The sequence below is a fragment of the Ornithorhynchus anatinus genome, chromosome 4 (assembly GCF_004115215.2).
Source record: "Ornithorhynchus anatinus isolate Pmale09 chromosome 4, mOrnAna1.pri.v4, whole genome shotgun sequence".
Classification (NCBI taxonomy): Eukaryota; Metazoa; Chordata; class Mammalia; order Monotremata; family Ornithorhynchidae; genus Ornithorhynchus; species Ornithorhynchus anatinus.
Genome location: NC_041731.1, coordinates 50,362,378 through 50,385,674, shown reverse-complemented (window position 1 = coordinate 50,385,674; position 23,297 = coordinate 50,362,378). Strand labels below are relative to the sequence as shown.

Sequence of the window (23,297 nt, the reverse complement as noted above, 5' to 3'; positions counted from 1 at the left end):
ATAATGGCATTAAGTGCTTACTATATGCCAAGCACTGAAGTAAACCCTGGGGTAGATACAAGATAATCAGATTTGGACACAGTCCCTGTCCCACATGGGGCTCACAATCTAAGTAAGTTTATACCAAGGGACCACAAAGACCAAGATTTTTTAACACTAGGTGGACCTACAATTTCAGGCCGGATCTTAAGGAGCCTCTTGGGAAAGTGATAGAAATGGGGGCCATGCTTCCGACTAAGGAGCAGACTGAAGAGGACACTTGGAGGTTTTTATTCTCTCCCTAAGCACAGAACAAATGGAAACAACTCACCTGGCACATACCCTGCCCATATCCGCAGGCATAAAAACACTCAAGGGACTGTGATGACCACCCAGAGTCAGAGCCAGCCTTCCACTTCCACTGTGGTAGCCAGAATCCCTGTGCCGGCTTGCCCACAGCCTATTCATTCATTCAATCATATTTATTGAGCACTTACTGTGTGCAAAACACTGTACTAAGCACTCAGGAGAGAACAATATAAAGATAAACAGACACATTCCCTTCCCTCAATAAGCTTACAGTCTAGTCCAAAACCACACGGATGCCAACGTGTCCACATTCTGTTTGCCCTTAATCTTAGGACCTAGCATTTGCCAAGGCTACCCAGGAGGCTGGGCCCAAGGGCTCTGGATGAGTGCAAAACCAGATGGACTGTAAAGTGGTGGCTCCGGGAACTGAAGGGGGTGAGGGCAAACATCTCAAAACAGTCCTACTGCAGCAAAAGGGCCATTTGACAGAGCCAACCGCATCCCGCTAGCCCACTGCTGCACTGTCCAGCAGCCAAAGGGACGTGGCAAGTTTTCAAATTGTGTGCATGGTGGGATTTGGTCCCAGGAAGACTGCAGGAAAAGCATGTTATGCCTGCCTCTGGGCCATAGGTTTGAGAGGAAGCAGGCTGAGAGGAGGAAAGCAGCGGGCCAAGTCATCTCGCTCTCTCCCCACATCCTTCCCCAACAGTCTGCCCTTTAGAGGAGTCAGTGACACCTCCCAACAGCCTCAGATTCCATGCCATATCACCCGACCTCAGCTATGGTGTTAGCCCAGGGCTAGCCCTCCTGCAGTCCGTCCCCAAACAAGAGGTTCGTTTGGGAGGAGCAGCTTGGGCTGTGAGGCTGTGAGGCAGTGGAGGAAGCTAGGTCTCTGGGAGTCCTTTGATCCCAGAGCCATTTGAAGCACAAACGTGATTCTGCACTTTTGTCTAAATGTTTCTCTTTTGACTTGGGAGATAATGGTGAATGGAGAGAAAATTCTGGGAGCAAATTGTAAATGGAGAGACAATTTGGTGAGTGGCATGGCTGGCACGGGTCTCTTCAGGTTTATCAGCACTCAAGGGAAACAGGAAGATATGGGCAGACAGGGGAAAATACAGAAACACAAACAGAAGCCTCAGGTGCTACAGGCTGTTTTCTGGAAGTTTTCAGTGTCCCTGCTCAGCACTGTCCGGGTACTTCAGAATCTTCCAGGATGCAAGCACACACAAAACACCAGGGCAACCAGAGAAGAAGCATATGTGGCAAGGAAGGAGAATAATAGTTGTGATATTTGTTAAGTGCTTACTATGTACCAAGCACTGTTCAAAGCACTGGGCTAGAAGTAAGATAATCAGGTCCCACATGGGGCTCACAATCTAAGTAGGAAGAACAGGCACTGACCCAACATTTTGCAAATGAGGGCACTGAGACACAGAGAAGTTACATGACTTGCCCAAGGCCATATGGCCGGTACAAGGCAGAGCTGGGATTAGAACTCAAGACCTCCGACTCCCAAGCCTGTGGACTTTCCACTAGGCCACATTGCTTTTTGAGAAGGAAGCAAAAGGAGTGGAGCAGGAGGAGGAAGAAGACAAGGAAGATGGATATCATCTGTCTCTTTCCTCCTTTATGTCCAGGCTACTGCTTCCATGTCATCACTGCCTCTGCCTTCCTTCTGCCCCTTTTGTAGGTGACTGAATGAGACTAATCGTGACCTAAGTTCATAATCTAATGCAGAACATAGGGCCACACTGACATAGGGTCAGCAAAGGGTGATTAGGCACCGACAAACCAGTTTTGTTTGTTTTTTTTTAATTCACCTTTCACCCTACTTTCTTCTACCATAGGCTGGGCAGTCCTCATTTGATAGTTTTCATTTTCTCTATATGCCCTCCTATTCCCTCTCCCCCATTTTCATCTCTCCCCTGGGCTGAGATACTGTGATGGAAGAGGGGATTACTGGATAAATCCGACCCTCAGAAAGTGTGTGGCCTGGCTGTGCGTGCTGGGAGAATCTCCTTGGTGATCAGGCTTGGGCCTGGCATTCGACCAGCAGCCGTCCAGTGAGTGTGGGGCTCTGAGTTGCTACGCCCGCAAAGGGAAGAAAGACATTTCTAGGGCTGTGCATTGCTGACCCTTGATCTACTTTCTTCTAACAAGCATCAGGCTATAACTAATGAGGTTTGCCAGTACAGCTCCTTTGCTTCCCAGGGTCTCTCTAATTGATAGAAAGTTTTCCCTAGCACAGTGCCTGGACTAAGAGGGCAAGCAGTGTTTCACCCTTTACCCAAGTGCGTCTTGGGATCTCGGAACAGGTCTGAGACCAGGGATGTTGGTGCTGTCACCCCTCAAGGAATCCTAAAGGCCTTCTCCATGTGATGGCTCATTACCTCCCTGGAAAGGCAAGTTCAGTGGCTCAAGCTTCCGGCTTCGTGCCAGCTCATAGAAAACCCTGCGACCTTTCAAGGATTCTGTGCCTGCCACAGGCAAGGGTCAAGGAACACGGTCTCTGCTGGCAGGTCAAAACATCGCTAAAATCCACCCTTTCTTCTCCATCCAAACTGCTACCATGTTAATACAATCACTTATCCTCTCCTACCTTGATTACTCTATCAGCCTCTTGTCTCTCCCCACTCCAGTCTACAGTTCACTCTGCGGCCCAGATTACTTTTCTACAAAAATGTTCAGGACATGTTTCCTCACTCCTCAAGAAATTCCAGTGGCTGCCCAACTACGCCTCAAACAAAAACTTCACATCACTGGCTTTAAAGCACTTGATCATCTTTCCCCCTCCTACTTCACCTCGCCACTCTCCTACTACAACCTAGACCACACACTTCACTCCTCTAATGTTAACCTTCTCACTATACTTCGAGCTCATCTATCTCGCCTCTGACCCCTTGTCCACCCACATCCTCCCTCTGGCCTGGAATGCGCTCTCTCCTCAAATCCAACAGACAATTACCTCCCTCCCTTCAAAGCCTTATTGAAGGCACATCTCCTCCATGAGGCCTTCCCTGACTAAGCCTCCCCTTTCCTCTTCTCGCCCTGAATTGCTCCCTCTGTTCTTTCCCCCTCCTGACCCCACAGCACTTATGTACATATCTGTAATTTATTCTTTATATTGGTGTCTGTCTCTCCCCCTTTAGACTGTAAGCCCGTTGTGGACAGGGCATGTGTCCATTTATTGTTATATTGTACTCTCCCTAATGCTTAGTACAGTGCTCTGCACAGAGTAAGCACTCAATAAATATGATTGAATGAATGAATGAATGAATGATGAAAGGTCACAGAATCAAGGCTGCACAGACCATGCTCTCTTTGGGTAGCAAGCCCTCACACAAAAGCCAGTGGGTGAGTGAGTTACAGGCTAACTGACTGAGGAACATAGTCACAAATGCACAAGTCATGTGGCTAGGCACATCTGTCCTTATGCCGTTAAGGGCACCTTGGAAATTCAGATGCAGCCAGGGAAGGGTGTTCACAGACAGTCCATTTTTCATTCTAATTTAAATTCACAGTCGTCAAATAATTGCCCCTTACTTTCAGTTTTCCACAATTCAGTTCACAGAGACATAATCTGAGGTTGATGAAAGACATCACAATTATATATGTATTTATAGCACCCCACTAATCAATCTACTGTGATTGGAATGTGCATAAAAATAATAGTCTGCCCAAATCAGATCTCAGACCTTCACGAAACATAGTTTTGGATGAAGGACATTTTATTCTTGTCTCTTCGCATGGGCCAAAAAGGTAGGCTTTTCTGCATTTGCTTCCAATTCCCAGATTTGGTTGCATCTCCAAAAGAAGGGTTTTTGAAAGACAAAATAAGCTTCCTAGATAACATTTTAATTTAGATTTCTTAAAAAAAAACACTTCGTCAAATATCAAAGTGTTTTCTAAGGTTAGATAGAAAAATTGGGGATTCAAATTTAATCCAAGATGGTCTCAGGATTTTGGTAATGAATCTCTGAGCTCCTCCCAAGGCAGCAGCGCCCAGAAACTGTCACCACACCTCTTCTCTCTCCCATCCCGATCCCGTCCTCATTTATGGAACAAGGGAAGATAAGCCAGCTCCCCATACCCCCTGTCTGTTTAGACATCATTCCTAGGAAGAACATGGGGAAATGGGCAGGGCTCTTGCATGCATGGCCACATCACCATGAATAACCACCAGCCAATCAGATTCCCTGGGTACAGATGTATGTATTAACTGTGGCATTTAGTATTGGCAGTTGGGAAAGGTGATGAAGGAGACAGGGATTCCAGTTCAGTTTTTTTATTCCTTCTTGGAAATAAGAATGAAGGTGGATCCCTGGACTACTCTTCCTGATTAAAACTATTATGGCATCTGTTGTGCTCTTACTAGCATTTTACACACATTCAATTGTGTTTTGTGTTCCACACTTCTCTTTGGGTGGGGGTGAGTCTCATTTAATCAGACAAAATGTGAAAAATGAAGGAAAATTAGTCACTGAGGCCACAGAGAGAGAGAGAGAGAGAGTTGGGGGGGGGGGGGGGGGGAGAGTGAGAGAGAGCTGTTATCAGAGTCCAGAATAGAATGACATGTTTTGCTCCACTTCCTGCATTCTCATGATTAGACTATGTCATAGCAGATTTTTAAATAGCATTTAGAAATTTCTCAGACATTTTACATGTCTCTGAAATTGAAGGAGAAGATTTTTTTAAAATACAGCCAGATTCTTGAATCTCTCCTCTGTAGTATCAGAGAGATTGGACTCCACAGGAGATTCACATAGCAGAGAGAAATGAGAGTGTGACCCTTCAGTCAGGCTTTATCCAGGACTACCATAGCATTTACTTTTTTAGGGGGAAAGTTAACATGAGCTAAAAATTCATGCCACCCTCAAGTACAGTAATAACAGACACACTCAAATTATAGAGGCAGCAGCCAGAGTCTGGGCTGGCTATCTGCCTCTCACCCTTTATTCTCATCAGGAGTAATTGAGCACCTTCGCTGTGTGAGGCACTGTTCTAAGTGCCCTGCCGAGATAAAGCGAGGAAATAAAGGCATGGCTCCTGCCCTCGGAGAGCTGAAAGGTTAATAGGGGAGGCAGGCAAAAAACGATATATGTAATTAGCTAGAGGAAAAGTTCTGGGGAAAATGTCTACCAACTCTGTTATACTGTATTCTCCCAAGAGCTTAGTACAGTGCTCTGCTCCCAGTAAACACTCAATGAATACCACTGATTGATAGATTGACTAATTGACAGAAAGCCTGCTGGAAAGGAATCAGGGAGCAGGGGCAGTTCTTGACCTGAGGTCATAGCTGTCCAGGCTTAGTGGAAAGAGCATGGGCTTTGGGAGTCAGGGGACGTGGGCTCTAATCCCGGCTCTGCCACTGGTCTGCTTTGTGACCTTGGGCAAGTCATTTCACTTCTCTGTGTCTCAGTGACCTCATCTGTAAAATGGGGATTAAAAGTGAGAGCCCCATGTGGGATAACCTGATTACCCTGTATCTACCCCAGCACTTAGAACAGTTCTTGGTACATAGTAAGCACTTAACAAATACCATCATTATTATTATCATCTCCCTGGGAGTACAGGGACATACACTGTGTCTGGGGAGAAGGAAGAAAAGTGGACAGAGGATAAGGAGAAGCAGACTTTTCTATGGTGTTTCTTAGGAGAGGAGCTTCTTAATAGAGAAAGTAATGAAATACAGATAAGACAATAGAGAGTAAAATGTAGAAGGAACAAAGCTAACAGGCTCTAGTCTCTCCATGGGATGTCCTCTCCTAACCAGTGACAAGGGCAGGCACACCGTGGTCTCGGTCCTTTAATTCCCCTGACGCCGGGAATACCCTGTGCTCAGCAGGGCTGCAGCCCTGTGTCAACCACATCGTGCAGAGCCTATAATGTTAGGGAAATAGACTTCATAATGATGGCAAGGTAGTGGGGCCTTTGTTTTTATGGTTTATCTAGGAGGATTCTCTCCAACGGTACAGGTGGTCCTCATATCACAGAAAAACACTGACACCACCATAATTCCCTGGGGATTGACATTCTGGTCTTAATGCTCTGGTCTCCGTGAGTACACAAGTGACTAAGTGGCAACTATGCAAGTTTCTCCACAAGGGAAACTCAGGGGCAACTAGGAAAAGCAACTGTGTGTGTGGATGTCTATTCTTGATTGTGGATTTATTTTGTGACATCACAATGCTGTTTCTTTGTGGAATTTTATTTTTTTCATGGAACTACTGCCCCCAGGGAAAATCAAAGGAAAATATCTCCGAAAAGCAACTTCCACTACAAAAACTGTCATGGAAAGTAGCAAATCCCTCTCTCTACTTCCATTTTGAGCCCGGAGGTCACTGTTGCCTGGGCATTAGGGGAAAGAGAAATCCCTCCAAGACAATGACGGTCACACCCCCACCTGGAGCTTGGGGGGTTCATTCTATATCCTCTTTCTTCAATTCCTCAACCTACAATCTTTAGCCTATATTTTCTCCATCTGCTGGGAATTCCCCACTCATCCAATCTCCCTCAACTCCTGAGTTTTCTCTAAGGGTGTCCCTCATTCATTGTGATGCTCAGACCCCTTAATTCTAAAGTCTTTATCACTCAATTTCCATTTCCTTCCCTCTGTCCTTCACACTTGGGGTCCCTTGGCCCTTGCCTCCACTGACAATCTCTCTCACCCTCTCCAGGCCCTCAGCCAACCCCTCTGGGAAGTGCGTGTCTGTAACTCGGGAAGCAGCATGGCTTAGTGGATAGAGCAGGGCCCTGGGAGCCAGAAAGACCTGGATTCTAATCCCAGCTCCTCCACATATCTGCTATGTGTCCTTGGGCATGTCACTTAATTTCTCTGAGCCTCAATTACCTCATCTGTAAAAGAGAATTAAGAGTTTGAGCACCCTATGGGACAGGGACTGTGTCCAACCTGATTAATTTATATCTATCCCAGGGCTTATAACAGTGCTTGGCATATAGTAAGTGCTTAACAAGTACCATAATAATTATTATTAACTCATCGTTAATGTGAATTAACAGGGAATGTGCCTGGTATATTGTTATATTGTACTCTCCCAAGCATTTAGTACAGGGCTCTGCACACAATAAGCACTCAATAAATATGATTGGCTGACTGACCTGAGAGAGGAACCCACTAAGGATTTGATTCAGCCTCCAGCTATGGAGCATGCAGTGAAATGGAGAAGGCGCCAAACCTGACTGGGAAACAGAGCTATCCTTGCGACTTAATTCAAGAGTGGTACATGATGAGGGAGGCTAGGCATGGGTGAATCCTGTGGCCTCTTGATGTGAAGAGCCCTGCTGCTGCCTGCCTGTTCAACTCAAGAGTATATCCAGGCTTGAGAGGAGGCTGTGGAGACATGTGATGTGAAAGGTGGACCTGAGAGTCACAAAATTCAAAGGTGCTTGACCAGCACTTGGCTCAAGCCTTCACTTGAACCGCTGAACACAAATCAAGGGTGCAGGGCTTTTCCTTGGCTAGAATTGTGTTATTCTTCTGAAAGCCATGTCAGGAATCTGATTCAAGCCTCAAATTGGGGAATGCTTTCCTTGTGGATCTAAGCTGGAAGATGCACTTTAAAATAATAATGATAATAGTAATGAGGGTGTTTGTTTAGTGCTTACTATATGTGAAGCACTGTTCTAAGCACTGGGGGGGACACAGGTAATTCAGATTGTCACACATGGAGCTCACAGTCAATCCCCATTTTCAGATGAGAACTGAGGCACAAAGTCACACAGCATACAAGTGACGGAGACAGGATTAGAAACCTTGACATTGACTCCCAAGCCCGTGCTTTTTCCATGGAGCAAAGCTGCTTCTAATGCAATGAGAGGGTGGTTCTTCCGGATGGACCCAAGAAGTAATATTACAAATTAAGGGATTCAGCCCAACCTGGACCACAGTAACAAAGGGCTGAATTTAGACTTGACATGGAGCATCAACTCAGAAATTGACACAAGTGCACGTTAAAGAGCCAAATCAAAATGAGGGAACTATCTAGGGATAGAGGGCTACAGCTCAGGAAGGTAGGCTCTAGATTTGCATGATCCACAGAAGACAACTTCCTCTTCTGATGACCCGCTTGGTTTTAGGATCCTGAACCCTATGACTTTGAAAGTTTCAAGAGAAGGTACTTTGCACAGTCCAGATCTTGTGAAACTACAAGTGCGACCACTTTCTTTTAAGAGATAAAAATTAAAGCCTCTCTAAAGTGTGTACTTATTTTCCAAAAGTCCTGATTAATCAAACAGTAGGGAGTATGCCTCCATAAGTGGTCAAGAAACTCAGTTCTGCCCACTTAGAATAAATTGCTAGATGATAAGATCTTTGTTCTTTTATATTTAACCCCAATCTACAAGATAATGAAGTTTTTATGAACCCTCTTGTGCAAAGTGAATAAATAAAGGCCAATGGGAAAATAATTTCATTTCAGGGAGAGAGAGATGATTGAGAAACCAGTTTTACATGGGGAAAAAACTTTTTTGCAAATGGGAATTTGGGAGAAGTATGAATGGAGATGAGGACAAAAAAGTCTCACATATGCCTTGTAGAAGGAAATACAAATTTCTTAGATAATAGAGATGGCAAGAAAGATGACCCGAAAAAAGTAAAGAAAGATAAAGTATATTTTATGCAATCTAGTGGTAGACACCTACAGGCTCATTTAGGGGGCCTATCTAGTGTAAGAGTGAGTGATCGAGGATAAAATTCTAATCCTTATTCTGCTCGATTTCTTGACTGCCTTTGAAGTCAGCCCTCTAAACTGTTCATGCTAGCCTTACATTATGCTCTTCTGATTTCTCCTTACCTCTCTGACGTTGATTTTTGCCTGGTTAGATATTCCTTCGCTCACCTCTTTGCTGGCTATTGGAATTCCTGGGGGCTATGTCATTTGTTCTCAGCTCTTTTCCCCTACACACTGTTTCCTTAAGAGATCTAATCTGTTTGCATGGCTTCAAATTCCATTTATGTGTCAGTGACCCCCAGATCTCACTCTCTTTCTGGTTCTTCTTGTGACTGCTCTTGCTCTGTCTTTTCTCATCTCTCTTGGCTTTTTGCTATTTGCCTTGCTGGATAACTTACTGCCACTTCAAACTGGGCAGGATAAAAACCAAATTCTTTACACAACCCACATTCCTGTCCAAAGTTCTATAAAGAGGACTACATCTCAACCTTCCATTCACTTACCTCTCAGAAGTGACCATTCTCCTCTCCTTTCCTTCTACCTTCACAAGCCACCAATTCTTAGCTGTTTCTCCCAGTGACATGTCAAACCCTATGCAATAGCTGATTGCCTGAACTATACCTTGGTCACTTTGAGTCTGATTGAGCTCTTGAAGAGTCATCCTCCACTCGGTCCCTTGAACTATCACCTGAACCTGAAACTCTAGCCTTTCTCTTCCCATAACATTAATCCAATCCACCTTAGCCTTTTTTCTTCTCCCCACTGCCTCCCCACCAAGTCTTCTGCCACCTTATTCCTATTTCTTTTCAAGGCCCTCAAAATCCACATCTTGCAAAGGATGCCCCCCCCCCCCCCCGCATTAAGAGAAATGAGCCAAACCCAATAAACCCTCATATATTTGAAATAGAGCTGTGCAGCCTGTAAAAGCATGTGATTTCCTTGATGGTTAGGGCAAGCCTTCAGTAATTTATGTAGCACACCTCGCTATTTACAAACTTTTCAAGAGCAAACTCTGAACCATATTGCTGAGAGAATGCACACAAATATTAAAACAGAAGGAAATTGAGGAACTTACCCAGTGGCTGGCCTGCAATGATCCTGGCATTTTCTCCTGCCACTGCAGCTCTCGCATGCCTCTCACTCATGTACTGGACAAACGCATAACCTTTGTGCACCGAGCAGCCAACGATTTTCCCGTATTTCGCAAAGATGGCTTCTATGTCACCTTTCTTGACAATGGCTGTGTTCAAGTTGCCAATGAAAACGCGGGAGTTGATGGACTTGGGGTCATTCTTGTTGGTGACGTTGCTGGTCTGGGTTTTACCAGTCATGGTTGGCTCACGGTGCTTTAACCCTTCAACAAAGAGCAAAGATTAAAGTTCCACTGGGTAGTGATAGTTCCCATTTGGAACTGCTGATCAACTGTAATACAATTACCTAGAATAATCCCAACTCCAAAAACACTACTGGATTTCACCAAAATCTTTAGGAGCAAAACTGGTATGATGCATTTCTAAATGTGACCTATAAGTCAGTTTTACATTTTACAGATTAGATATTAGATATTAGAACTGACCCCCTGGATATCTGCCGTAAGCACGAGTGGCTCCAGACTAATTCTGAGTAACCCGGACTTGCTCTCTTTATTCATCCCCACTCCCAATCCTACAGCACTTATGCGCATGTCAATAATTTACCTGTAATTTATTTATATTAATGTCTGTCTCCCTGTCTAGTCTGTAAGCTTGTTGTGGGTACAGAATGTGTATGTTTATTGCCTTGCACTCAGAAAGCGCTCAATAAATATGATTCAATGTAAGAACTATTTTTGGTCACTAATTCCAAGTCCCAGAATAAATTATTTTATTTTCTCCATGACAGAGGTATGTAAACTCAAGTCAGATGTGGACAGAAAAAGGATATCAATCAATCATTGGCATTTTTTGAGCACTTACTGTGTGCAGAGCACTGTACTTAGTGCTTGAGGGAGTAAAATGCAATAGAGATGGTGGACATTTTCCCCACCTGCAAGAAGCTTATAGTCTAGAGGGAGATGCAGATGCTAAAATAAATTACAATTAGAGGAAATAGTAGAATATAAGGGCATGCATACAAAGGCTGTGGGACTTGGGTTGGGGTGAATAGCAAGTGCCACTTGTTTGCTATATGACCTTAGGCAAAACACACTTCACTTCTCTGGATCTCAGTTACCTCATCTGTAAAATGGGGATTGAGACTGTGAGCCCCACGTTGGACAGGGACTGTGTCCAACCCGATTTGCTTGTATAATAATAATAAGCGCTTACTATTTTAGTTAAGCGCTTACTATGTGCAGGGCACTGTTCTAAGCGTTAGGGTAGATTCGGGGTAATCAGGTTGTCCCATGTGAGGCTCACAGTTAATCCCCATTTTACAGATGAGGTAACTGAGGCACAGAGAAGTGAAGTGACTTGCCCACAGTCACACAGCTGATAAGTGGCAGAGCCGGCATTTGAACCCATGACCTCTGACTCCCAAGCCCAGGCTCTTTCCACTGAGCCACGCTGCTTCCATCCCAGTGCTTAATATAATGCCTTGCACATAATAATAAATGATAATAATAATAATAGTGGTATTTGTTAAGTGCTTACTATGTGCAAAGCACTGTTCTAAGCACTGGGGGGCACAAGGTGATCAGGTTGTCCCATGTGGGGCTCAAAGTTTTAATCCCCATTTTACAGATGAGGTAACTGAGGCACAGAGAAGTTAAGTGACTTACCTAAAGTCACACAGCTGGTAAATGGCAGGGCCGGGATTAGAACCCATGATCTCTGACTCCCAAGTCCAGGTTCTTTCCGGTATGCCACGCTGCTTCTCTTAGTGCTCAGTCAGTGCTTTACATATACCACAATTATTATTATGATTGAGTGTTTTAGTAGTACCCATCACGCAGGAGGGAGGGCGAATAGGGGAAATTAGTTGGGGAAAGCTGATGAAGGTGAGAGTCTTCTTTTCTGTCAGGGAGGGTTGTTAAGAGCTGATTCTTTTTTCCTCTTAAATAGCATCGACTGTTGAGAACTATGCAGAATAATAGCTCAATATAATTAGGACGTTTCCATTAGAAACTAACCATGTATCCCACCACCAACAGGGTAAATGGGAAAAACATGGGGAGCAGAAATGAGAAATTCAAATCTGAATGGAAAATTATGAAAATATAAATTTTAATTAATTGAAATCACATATCTTTCTTCATAAAATAATGCCTTTAGCTTTGAACTCTTGCTTCTGCAGAAACTAGACATATGGCAAATTTGATAGAGAATACCTTTAAACATATTTAAGCAGCGATTGTCATTCTTTGGAAATCATCTAGCTATAAACTTTCTTAATAAATGAATCCAATTTCATATGCTCACTGCTATTGCCACATTAACTTAGTGAATGGCTCACAGATATTCAAATTAGATATCCCTGAAGCTGAACTTCCTGCCTTTAAACCAGCTCTATTTAAATGGAGGTCAACTGAGCAGAAGCAGAATATTTTAAATGAAACTCTTCCTTACAAATGCTGGGATTATTCCAGTTTCTCTAAGTAATGATGGCTGAACACACACATATTTCCTACTGCTGAAGGCTGGTTTTGTAATTATATAGTCATTTATATAGTAATTAACTCTGTAGCATCTTTTAAAATGCAAATTATGTCTCTGCCAGACTGGTCACCTATGTATCTCTCAGATTCCATCAGGAGGTTTTTGAGGCTCTTGAGGTTTCAGAAAGGAGGAGTCCTGTTGAAAACCAGTTTGCAATTAAGCAATATCTATTGCTGAAGATAAGGAATTTATGACTTTAGATAAACTAGTTTTCAACAAAAACAAGCAAAAGTCTAATACTTCTAAAATCATCAGGTACTCAATAAAAGCTACAGCCTCTTAACGAAAATACATCTTTGGTTCTCAGCCAAGAAGTAATTAGCGGACAGATGTCCACAACAGAAAAATGGACCTATTTAAATGACAATAATTGCCCTTGGGTCAGCCATCCCAGGATAGATGTCAATCATTGAATATTCTTAAAAGTAGGACTACTGACACGCCAGACTCTGACTGAGGCATGAGTGCTGACAAGAAATCTCAGGAAACACCCATCGGGTTCCCTAAAGAACTTCATTTTCTGAAAAAGGAAACACTGACTCTCTCTCATTAGACACAAATTAATCTTCTCCTCCAGGAGTGTCAGTTGTCCTTTTTTCACAGATGCTACTACTGTTAATGGTAAAATTACATCCATGAGTCTTCGTGCTTTTGAAAGAGAATCTCTTGCTCATCTTGTCCAAGTAAATACAGCCGTCAATTTATTCGGGACCCTTGCCATGTGGATGAGGACGACTCGGAAGCAATGGTGCAGTCTGTGGTCCCAGGACAGAATATCTCTGAGACCTCGGCAGCAATAAACACTAACTGTGCCCTCACCCAATTAGTGAGCCATTAATGAGCATGATACTCAGGGAGGGTTAATAAGGGTAGAGCAGAGCGAGAGAGAGAAAGAGGGTATTTTCCACTTTCTGGAAAAAACTAGAGGAAAAAGGAAATAAAAACATAAAACAAAAGCACCTATACTCTTTGCACAGCAGAGCTAAGGATTGGTTATCCAAAAAAATATCATGCTTGAACATATATTCACCACAGATTTCTGAACAGACCACAACCATCTGGCTGCTCTAAATAATAAATAAGAATAATTATTGTACTTGTTAAGTGATTATTGTGTGCCAAGCACTGTTCTAAGCACTGTGGTAGAAACAAGGTTAATCAGGTTGGACACAATACCTATCTCACATGGGGCTCACAGTCTAAATCCTCATTTCACAGATGAGGTAACTGAGGCACAGAGAAGTGAAGTGACTTGCCCAAGGTCACACAGACATGTGGTGGAGCCTGAATTAGAACCCAGGTCCTTCTGACTCCCAGGTCCATGCTCTATCCACTAGGCCATGCTGGGCTGCTGAAAGATCTCAATCACACTGGAAAAGGAACCAACCATGCATCCCAAAAAATCATCACTTTTCCATCTCTAGAGGTTCCCATCATTTTAACACCTTTAAGAAGAATAAATCCTATTTCTAACATTGTATTCTCACAAGCATGGATAGAAAGACAGATAGTAAGGACTCAGAGTATAACAAATTAATTGATCCACCAATGGCATTTATTGAGTGCATACTATGTGCAGAGTACAACAGAGTAGGAAGACAGGCTCCCTGCCCACAGTTTTGTTTTTTTTTTAATGAGGCATTTGTTAAGTGCTTACTGTGTTCCAGGAACTACACTAATTGTTAGATACAAGGTCATCAGGTTAGGCATTGTCCATGTCCCATATGGGGCTCATAGTCTTAATTCCTATTTTACCGATGAGGGAATGAAGGTACAAGGAAGTGAAGTGACTTGTCCATAGTCATACAGCAGACAACTGGCAGATCTGGGATTAGAACCCATGTTCTCTGATTCCCAGGCCCATGCTCTTTCCACAGTCTAGAGGGGGAGAACAAATATATGGAGAGCAGGGATGAGGGAAGAAGGGTGGAATGAGGTCACTCCTCAAATCAGTTAAGAGCTCATGAGCCAGAAGAGAATATTTTGTTCGTTAATTGTGTGCTTTTTTGTTAAGTGCTTACGCTGTGCCAAGCACTGTTCTAAGTGTCTGGGTAGATACAAGATCATCAGGATCCCATTGTGCTCACAGTCTCAGAAGGAGGGAAAACAGGTACCTAATCTTCATTTTGCAGATGAGGGAACTGAGGCACAGAGAAGTTAAATGACTTGCCCAAGATCACAGAGCAGGTAAGTAGTGGAGCTGGGATGAGAACTCAGGTGCTTTGGTTCTCCCGCCCAAATTCTTTCCAACAGGCCACAATGCTTCATTAGAATTAATAGTCCTTATAATGATTATTAGATTTATCAATAAGAGGTCAAGTTGACTCAATTTTACAAAAGGGACAAACACATATGATTCTGTGGACAGTATTCCCTCCCCCCGCCCCCCACTAGAGTTTCAAAAGAGAAAGTATTGATTTAAGGTCAGATGAAATAAAGGAGAATGGTGACCTGGTCTGTGCATCTCTAAGCAAATCTGGCATTCAGTTGTACATATGGAAGGAAACATAAGTAACTTCAGCATAGTGGATAGTTTTACATGTTGCATTATAGCAGGTAACTCCAGATATATGACGAATTGCTGCCTTTGCCATCTGAGCCTTTGCTTCTACATCCTGTGATTACCTGCCATGCCAGTGATGTTGGACACACATGATTGGTTTAGGGTGGCCACTGGCGGAGTGCAAAAATGCCAGTTCCCTTCGTCAAACTGGAAAGAAGTGACTGTGACATATGCAGGTCACGCAACATGATGATGTCATACGGAAACTTTGGCGAAAGCTTGCAGAATCTAGATTGTTGTGCTGAGGGAACCCCTGACTCCTGACCCCCCTCACTCCAGGCACTTTGTGTAACCCTCCCAAGTCCTTGTAAAGACAGGGACTTGCAGGAGCCAAGATGTTTAGACTAAAAACACTGAACTTAAAGGCATCTAGTGGTGGCTAAGGTACAGTTATATCCATCAATAATAGGGGATAGGGAAGCTGAAAATAAGACTGCAGGTATAAATTGGATGAATGGTCACCTTAGTTTGGCCGTGACTGCCAATCAATCAGTCATACTTCTCCCATCCCCAGTCCCTGGATATGCAGAGTCTACTGAAATGCCTCTCTAGACTGAAAGCTCTCTGTGGGCAGGGAATCTGCCTAGCTTAGTGGATAAAGTACAGGCTTGGGAGTCAGAAGGACCCGAGTTCTAATTCTGACTCTGTCACATGTCTTCTGAGTGACTTGAGCAAGTCACTTCACTGCTCTGAGCCTCAGTTACCTCATCTGTAAAATGGGAATTAAGAGTATGAGCCCCATGGGGGACAGGGACTGTGTCCAACCTTATTAACTTGTACCTACCCCAATGCTTAGAACAGTGATTGGCACATAGTAAGCACTTACTAAGTACCATAATAATAATTATTAACTCTGTTGTCTTGTACTCTCCCAAGAACATAGTAAGGGACTCTGTATACAGTAAGCACTCAAAAAATACCACTGATTAATAGTAAGGGTGGTATTTGTTAAGGGCTTACTATGTGCCAAGCTCTGTACTAATTGCTGGTGTAGATACAAGAAAGTCAGATCATACAAAATCCCCACTGAGGAAATCAACTTTCCCAAGCCTTAAAAAAAAAGCTACAGTAAATTTCCTTCAGAAAACTGAAATTGTTGTATGGGAATGAGAGGGAATCTATAATAAACCATGGACTGAAAGCAACTATGAAAACAGTTACCTAGTTGAGTGGCCATTTCATTCTATACAATGTTCTGATATATTTTTTTAATTACTTTATTGGTACCAAAGTAATTTGCTTTTAAAATGGACTTTGAAAATCTCTTACAGAAATTCAGGCATAGGGTTTGCCACCTTTACTTGTAATGAAGACTTTAAAATATAATAAACTGATACAGGCAAATAAGTTGCAACAAGAGGGTCTTCATTAACCCTGCTAAAATCTAAGGGTCAGGGGAAATGTTAAGGTTGGGGGCAGGACCGATCAACTTTGCCTGTACTGGAACTAACTCGGATTGCCACGTGGAACTATTTTTTAGATGTCAGCATTTAGAACAGTGCCTGGCACATAGTAAGGTCTTAAATACCACAGTTATTCTTATTATGTAATGGTCCAAGGAATTGTGTGGTTCAAAAATGGAGTTTCGAACTTATAAACACTACATGGTACATTTAAAACAAGAATTATAAACCTCTGTTACAACCTGCTCTGGGTATTAAAGTTTTATGGGAAAGGAGGAAAGTCATGCTGTTAATGAGTAGATCAGGAGATGGGTTCGGAGTGATGAAAAGGGCAATGGGAGAATGAAAGAGAATTAATGAGAAACAAGTACTCAATCATCTCACTCCTTCCTACCTCAATTCACTGATGTCCTACTACAGTCCAGATTGCACTCTTCATTCCTCTAGTACTCACTGTACCCTGATCTCATCTGCCTCACTGGTGAATCCTTTCCCATGTCTACCCCCTACCCTGGAACTCTCTCCCTCTCTATATACACCAGACCATCTTTTTCCTCACCTTCAAAGCATTATAAAGGTCCCCAATTAAGCACTCTTTTCCCTGGATCCCTCTCCCGTCTGTGTCTATGCATTTGGATCTGTGACCTTGGACATTTGATATTTACTCCACCCTTAACTCCACAGCACTTATATACATATCTTTAAATTGTATATTTTAAATTATTTATTTCCATTAATGTCTGTCTCCCCCTCCATTCATTTCATTCAATTGTGTTTATTGAGCACTTACTGTTTGCAGAGCACTGTACTAAGCACTTGGAATGTACAATTCAGCAACAGATAAAGACAGTCTCTGCCCAACAATGGGCTCACAGTCTAAAAGGGGAGACAGACAACAAAACAAGACAAGTAGGCAGACTCTAGACTGTAAGCTTGTTGTGGGCAGGGAAGGTGTCTGCCAACTCCGTTGCATTATAGTCTCACAAGTGCTTAATAAAGTGTTCTGCACATAGTGAGTGCACAATAAATACCCCTCTGATTGATTGTTAGACTGTAAGTTTGTTGTGGGCAGGGAACCAACTCTGTTGTACTCTCTCCAGTGTTTAGTAAAGTGTTCTGCACATAGTAGAAGCAGCGTGGCTCAGTGGAAAGACCCCAGGTTTAGGAGTCACAGGTCATGGGTTCTAATCCCAGCCCTGCCACCTGTCAGCTGTGTGACTGGCCAAGTCACTTCATTTCTCGGTGCCTCAGGTCCCTCATCTGTAAAATGGAGATTAAGACAACCTGATTACCCTGATTACCCCAGGTCTTAGAATAGTGTTCAGGACATAGTAAGCACTTAAATACCAACATTATTATCATTATCATTATTATTATTATAGTGAATACACAAAAAATACCATTCATTGATTGATAAACTCTAAATTTTAATGTAACTTTTCTTTTTGTGTACTTTTTAATCATATGATTGACATTCCTTTAACCTAGTAAGATATAATAACTGGTAACACTTGGGGAAACCATCCTTTAGTTTAGATCTTTGAGAAAACACAGGGTCTCACCCACAAGTCAGAAAGGAGAATGACTGGTATTCTAATTATAAATCTTTACAAGGTTGGATCCACACTACTTTTATTCATGACCCTAAGCAATCTTCAATTTCATTTTATGAAACAAGCATCATAGTTACATTTGAACTAATGCTCTGAGCTGCGAGAGATTGTTTCAAAATACACTCCAGTCACAGAGTGCAAACCTCTCCTTTGCTTGAGGCTGGACAACTCTCCATTAAATCTTTCTAATAGCTATTTTTCTTCTTCATCCCATCATGTGTAACAGACTCAGAAGTTACTGCCTTGTATGTGGCCTTGTTATAAGCACCTGGATTTGTGAATAAGACATCCATTTCAACTAAAGCAATCCATGACTCCTGAAAATCAATCCATCAATCAATGGTATTTACTGAGTATTTACTGTGTGCAGAGCACTGTTCTAAGCACTTTGGCGAATACAATACAGGAGTTAGTCAACTTGTTCCCTGCCCATATTGCATCACTTCAAAACCACATTCTATTCAGTGGTGTTCACACAAGTTGTCCCCACCCTTAAATCATTCTGATACAAACAATGGCCTTTTTTTAATTTTATGGTCCAATAACAGAACTCCTGTCTTCCAAGAGGTATAGTCCAAAGAGTATGTACTCCTTTAGAGCTACAATGTTATAAAAAGCACAAAAGTGAATTTTATAACAATCAGGTGAACGGCTTCTCTTCTCTGATGGCTGAACTTTACCTCACTTGACGCCCTGAGGAGAGCTAGTAGAGACTTCTGGTCCAGTCCAGTCAGGGATGGGGTATACCACACTCCCCATGGCTATCTGCCACCTTCTCCATGGGTTCATTCTTCCACCTTAGGCAGAACCTTTAATTCCCGGCTAGGGATTCTGGTCCCGGAATGGAAGAAAACAGTTAATCGGCGGCTCTTGCCAGGAAAGAGGTACCCACTATGAGAAGAGGGGCCCAAGTCTGGGCTGGGGTTCAGGCCAAGAGTAGTAAGAGATATGACTGAACAGAGATGTCGTATGGCCCAGTGGATAGAACACGGGCTTGGGAGTCAGAAGACCTGAGTTCTAATCCAGCTCTGCCACTTGTCTACTGTATGACCTTGGGCAAGACATTTAGCTTCTCTGTGCCTCAGTTACCTCATCTCTTAAATGGGGATTAAGACCGTGAGCCTCATGTGGGACTGGGACTCTGTCCAACCTGATTACTTGTAACCACCCCAGCACTTAGTATAGTGCCTGGCACATGGTAAGCAATTAACAATATCACACTATCATTAAGCATAGGCAGAAATACCAACCAAGGAAACAACCTGGAAATATTTTGGCCAATACACTTACAGTTTGGGAAGAAAATATATTTTTGAATAATGAGTAGCTCTTTTGTCCTTGTTTCTTAAAGTGTTCTAGTTGAAGCATTTCCCCCCATGGTTAATTAGTGTGACAGCAGACTGGAAATGTCTCTAGTGATGACCTGCTCAACTCAAAAATTCATTTTGCCATTAAGAAGTTGTTAGTTTTCCAGATACGGAAAGAAAACCCTTCCCCTGGTCCCCTTCCAATTCCTCATGCCCTTGTCCCAAAAATAAATGCTCTCATCCAGAGGGGAAAAGGGGAAAATAAATTGGAAAGGAAATAAGTGAGAACCACAGATACCCACCAACAGTAATGTGTCATGTTTTAAAATTTCAATTAAAGGCACCCGAGAATTTTAACCATCTTAAGGGTATTTGTTATCATGTGTAGCTGGTACTGTTTTAGGGGTCAAATATGATATTTACATTAACTTACACAATGCTATCTTTTAATATATTCCATGCTATCTTAATCATATATACCATGATTAAACTCCAGAACACAGTTTCACACATCTCCAGAAAAATAGGAGCATTTACAGAGCTGTCATAGAGAAACCTCTTTAATCACCTTAGGAAGGTCTTCTCCAATTTCAAATGAATTTACTATTAATTTGGAAACTCTGGAAACTCATTTCTCAAGAAGCGTTCATGAAGAAGTCCTTCAAAAGCCTTTCCAGAATTTCTTTTCTGCTCCCACTGACCTAGGAGTGGAGTCCCAGAAAAGGGCCATCCATCCCCTTAACCTGATTTCTTTCACCTGAAACTAAAGATCACATCTGAGTCTGTCCTGCCACAAAATATTCCCTGTTTCAGTATAGAAAAAAAGGAATTTAAGGGACATCCTGCCAAGAAGTAGAGCTTTAGGGGGAAAAAGTACTAACTGCATAGGGTGGGGGATGTCTGACATTTTGGGGGTTGCTCAAACACTTAGCAGTCTTGGGTGCTACAGTGAAAGAGCAGGAGCTAGGGGTCTTTGCCATCTTGTTGTAACTTTAGAGTAGATGGAATAAGCTGGGATCCAACAGTTGGTCCTCTGGGGTTCATGGGTAACAAGGTAAAATATTGTCTGTACGATCCCACCCAGCACACCTCTGTCCTATGGCTTCTAGCACCAGCTTCCTGGTTACTTAACAGCTTATCTGCCCTTCCTTCAAAATGTCATTACCACCTCACCTCCTCCAGCTCCTTGAGGGCAGGGAACATATCTTCCAACTCTCCCAAGCTCTCAATAAATAGCACTGATTGACTGATACATTACCTGATTTATCCTGCCCAATACTAGTCACTTCACTCATTCTGGGACACGCCCCCACAAACACCCCCGCCAGAACCTTAGCATTATTTCCTAGCTCTGTGAAATACAGGTTATGCCGTAAACTTATGAGCTCTTTCAGTCAATGGATGGATAAACTATTTAAGACTGCTTGCCACTTGCAGAACAATGTACTGAAGTACTCAGTAGGATACAATATAACAGAGTTGGTAGACATGTTCCATTCCCAAACAGTGAGTGTACAGTCTAGAGGACACAGATATTAATATAAAGGCTTTTAATATAAGTATGTTGGACTATTTTCTTTGGGTAGCCTTATGTATGTTCTGGACTCGTGCTGGAGCTGCCTCCCTCAATAGGGTCTAAGTTCCTTAAAGGCAGGGCTGTGCTCAAAAACTGGGAGCGGGGTCTACTGATGGGCACTGCTCAACTATACAAATGAAATTCACAGGTGACCTGCCCTGGAAATCCCTTTAAGTAAAATGGAAAAAAAAAATCATTCCACATGAATTTTTTATTCTTTTCTACTTTATCTACTAAATTACTAGTATTGAACAACCCTTCACTGCATCTTTCCCAAGGCACAAAATCCCTTCTGCTTCACCCTTCAGCACATTCAAATGCCAGCACATTTTGCATAAGGTGAAAGATTGATACTGCATCAATTTAATCCCGGCTCTACAACTTGTCTGCTGTGTGACCTTAGGCAAGTCACTTCATTTCTCTGTGCCTCAGCTACCTCATCTATAAAATGGGGATAAAGACTGTGACCCCTATTTGGGACAGGGACTGAGAAGCAGCATGGCTCAGTGGAAAGAGTACGGGCTTTGGAGTCAGGGCTCATGAGTTCAAATCCCAGCTCTGCCATTTGTCGGCTGTGTGACTGTGGGCAAGTCACTTAACTTCTCTGTGCCTCAGTTCCCTCATCTGTAAAATGGGGATTAAGACTGTGAGCCCCACGTGGGACAACCTGATTCCCCTGTGTCTACCCCAGCGCTTAGAACAGTGCTCGGCACATAGTAAGCGCTTAACAAATACCAACATTATTATTATTAGCCTGTTAGCTTGTATCTACCCCAGCACTTAGTACAGTGCCTGCCACATAATGAGCACTTATTATGGAGAAGCAGTATGATTTTGTGGAAAGAGCAATGCATGGGCTTGGGAGTCAGAGGATCTGAGTTCTAATCCCAGATCTGCCACTTGTCTGCTGTGTGAACTTGGGCAAGCCACTTAACTTTTCTGTGACTCCAATGTGGGACAGACTAACTACCTTGTATCTACCCCAGCACTTAGAACAGTACTTGGCACAAAGTAAGCACTTATATACAATAATAATAATACTATAAAAAACCAATGGTATTTATTGAGCACTTACTATGGGAAGAGCAGTCAGTCAATCATATTCATTGAGCATTTACTGTGTGCAGTGCACTCTAAGCGCTTGGGAAAGTGCAATATAACAATATTCATTCATTTAATCATATTTATTAAGTATTTACTGTGTGTAGAGCACTGTAACAGACATTCCTTGTCCACAACGAGCTTACAGTCTGGAGGGCTTGGGGGAGTACAAAACAACAGAATTAGCAGACACATTCCCTTCCCATAACAAGTTCACAGTAACCAGGTCTATCTAGGGCAATACCATCACTCATTAGTGGCAAAGGTAAGTCAATTCTCAATAGCACAATTGGAAGCTACCTGGTTTTCAATCCTATTTGCAATTATTATCTGTGTTCTCATGTTTGGTCTTGTCTTATGCTGTTGAGTCAACTGTCATGTTTGGGGGACCTGCTAAAAAGCCAAAGGGGATATGTAACCCACTCTATTGCAACTCCTGCCCATCTTCTGACTCAGCCAGGAGTTGGTTTGATTGACACCATAGGAGCTATCTATACCAGCTCTATACCAGTCTGGTTTTTGGTGGGAAAATCCCATCAATCACTTCTATTTATTGAGTGCATACTGTGTGCAGAGCATTCATTCATTTAATCAATAGTATTTACTGAGCGTTTCTTGTATGCAAAGCACTATACTATTTGGGAGAGTAAAAAATGAAAATAGACATTCCCTGCCCACAGTGAGCTTACAGTCCAAAGGGGGAGACAGACTAGCATGGTGTGGGCAGGGATTGTCTCTCTTTATTGACGAACTGTACTTTCCAAGCATTTAGTACAGTTTTCTGCCCACAGTGAGTGCTCAATAAATATGATTGAATGAATATGAATAAATGAATTAAATATACGTATATAAGTATTGTGTGGCTGGGATGGGGGATGAATAAAGGGAAAAAGTCAGGATGATGCAGAAGGGAGTGGGAGAAGAAAGGGGGACTTAGTCAGGGAAGACCTCTTGAAGAAGATGTGCTTCCAATAAGGCTTTGAAGGAGGGAGAGAGTATTTGTTGGATTTGAGGAGGAAGGGTATTCTAGGCCAGAGGGAGGATGTGGGCAAGGGGTCGGCAGCAAGATAGATGAGACTGAGATACAATGAGAAGGTTAGCATTAGAGAAGTGAAGTG

General features: G+C 42.7%; 1 protein-coding gene across 10 annotated transcripts in view; it reads right to left on the bottom strand.

Annotated features, from left to right (window-relative positions):
• Positions 1-23,297, bottom strand: part of RALYL (RALY RNA binding protein like) — a 641,697-nt gene that overhangs the window by 323,518 nt on the left and 294,882 nt on the right. For all 10 annotated transcript variants that reach the window (XM_029063800.2, XM_029063806.2, XM_029063802.2 and 7 more), the window contains one exon: positions 10,057-10,335. In XM_029063800.2, coding sequence (XP_028919633.1) covers positions 10,057-10,335 — 279 coding nt within the window. The remainder of the gene's footprint in view (positions 1-10,056; positions 10,336-23,297) is intronic.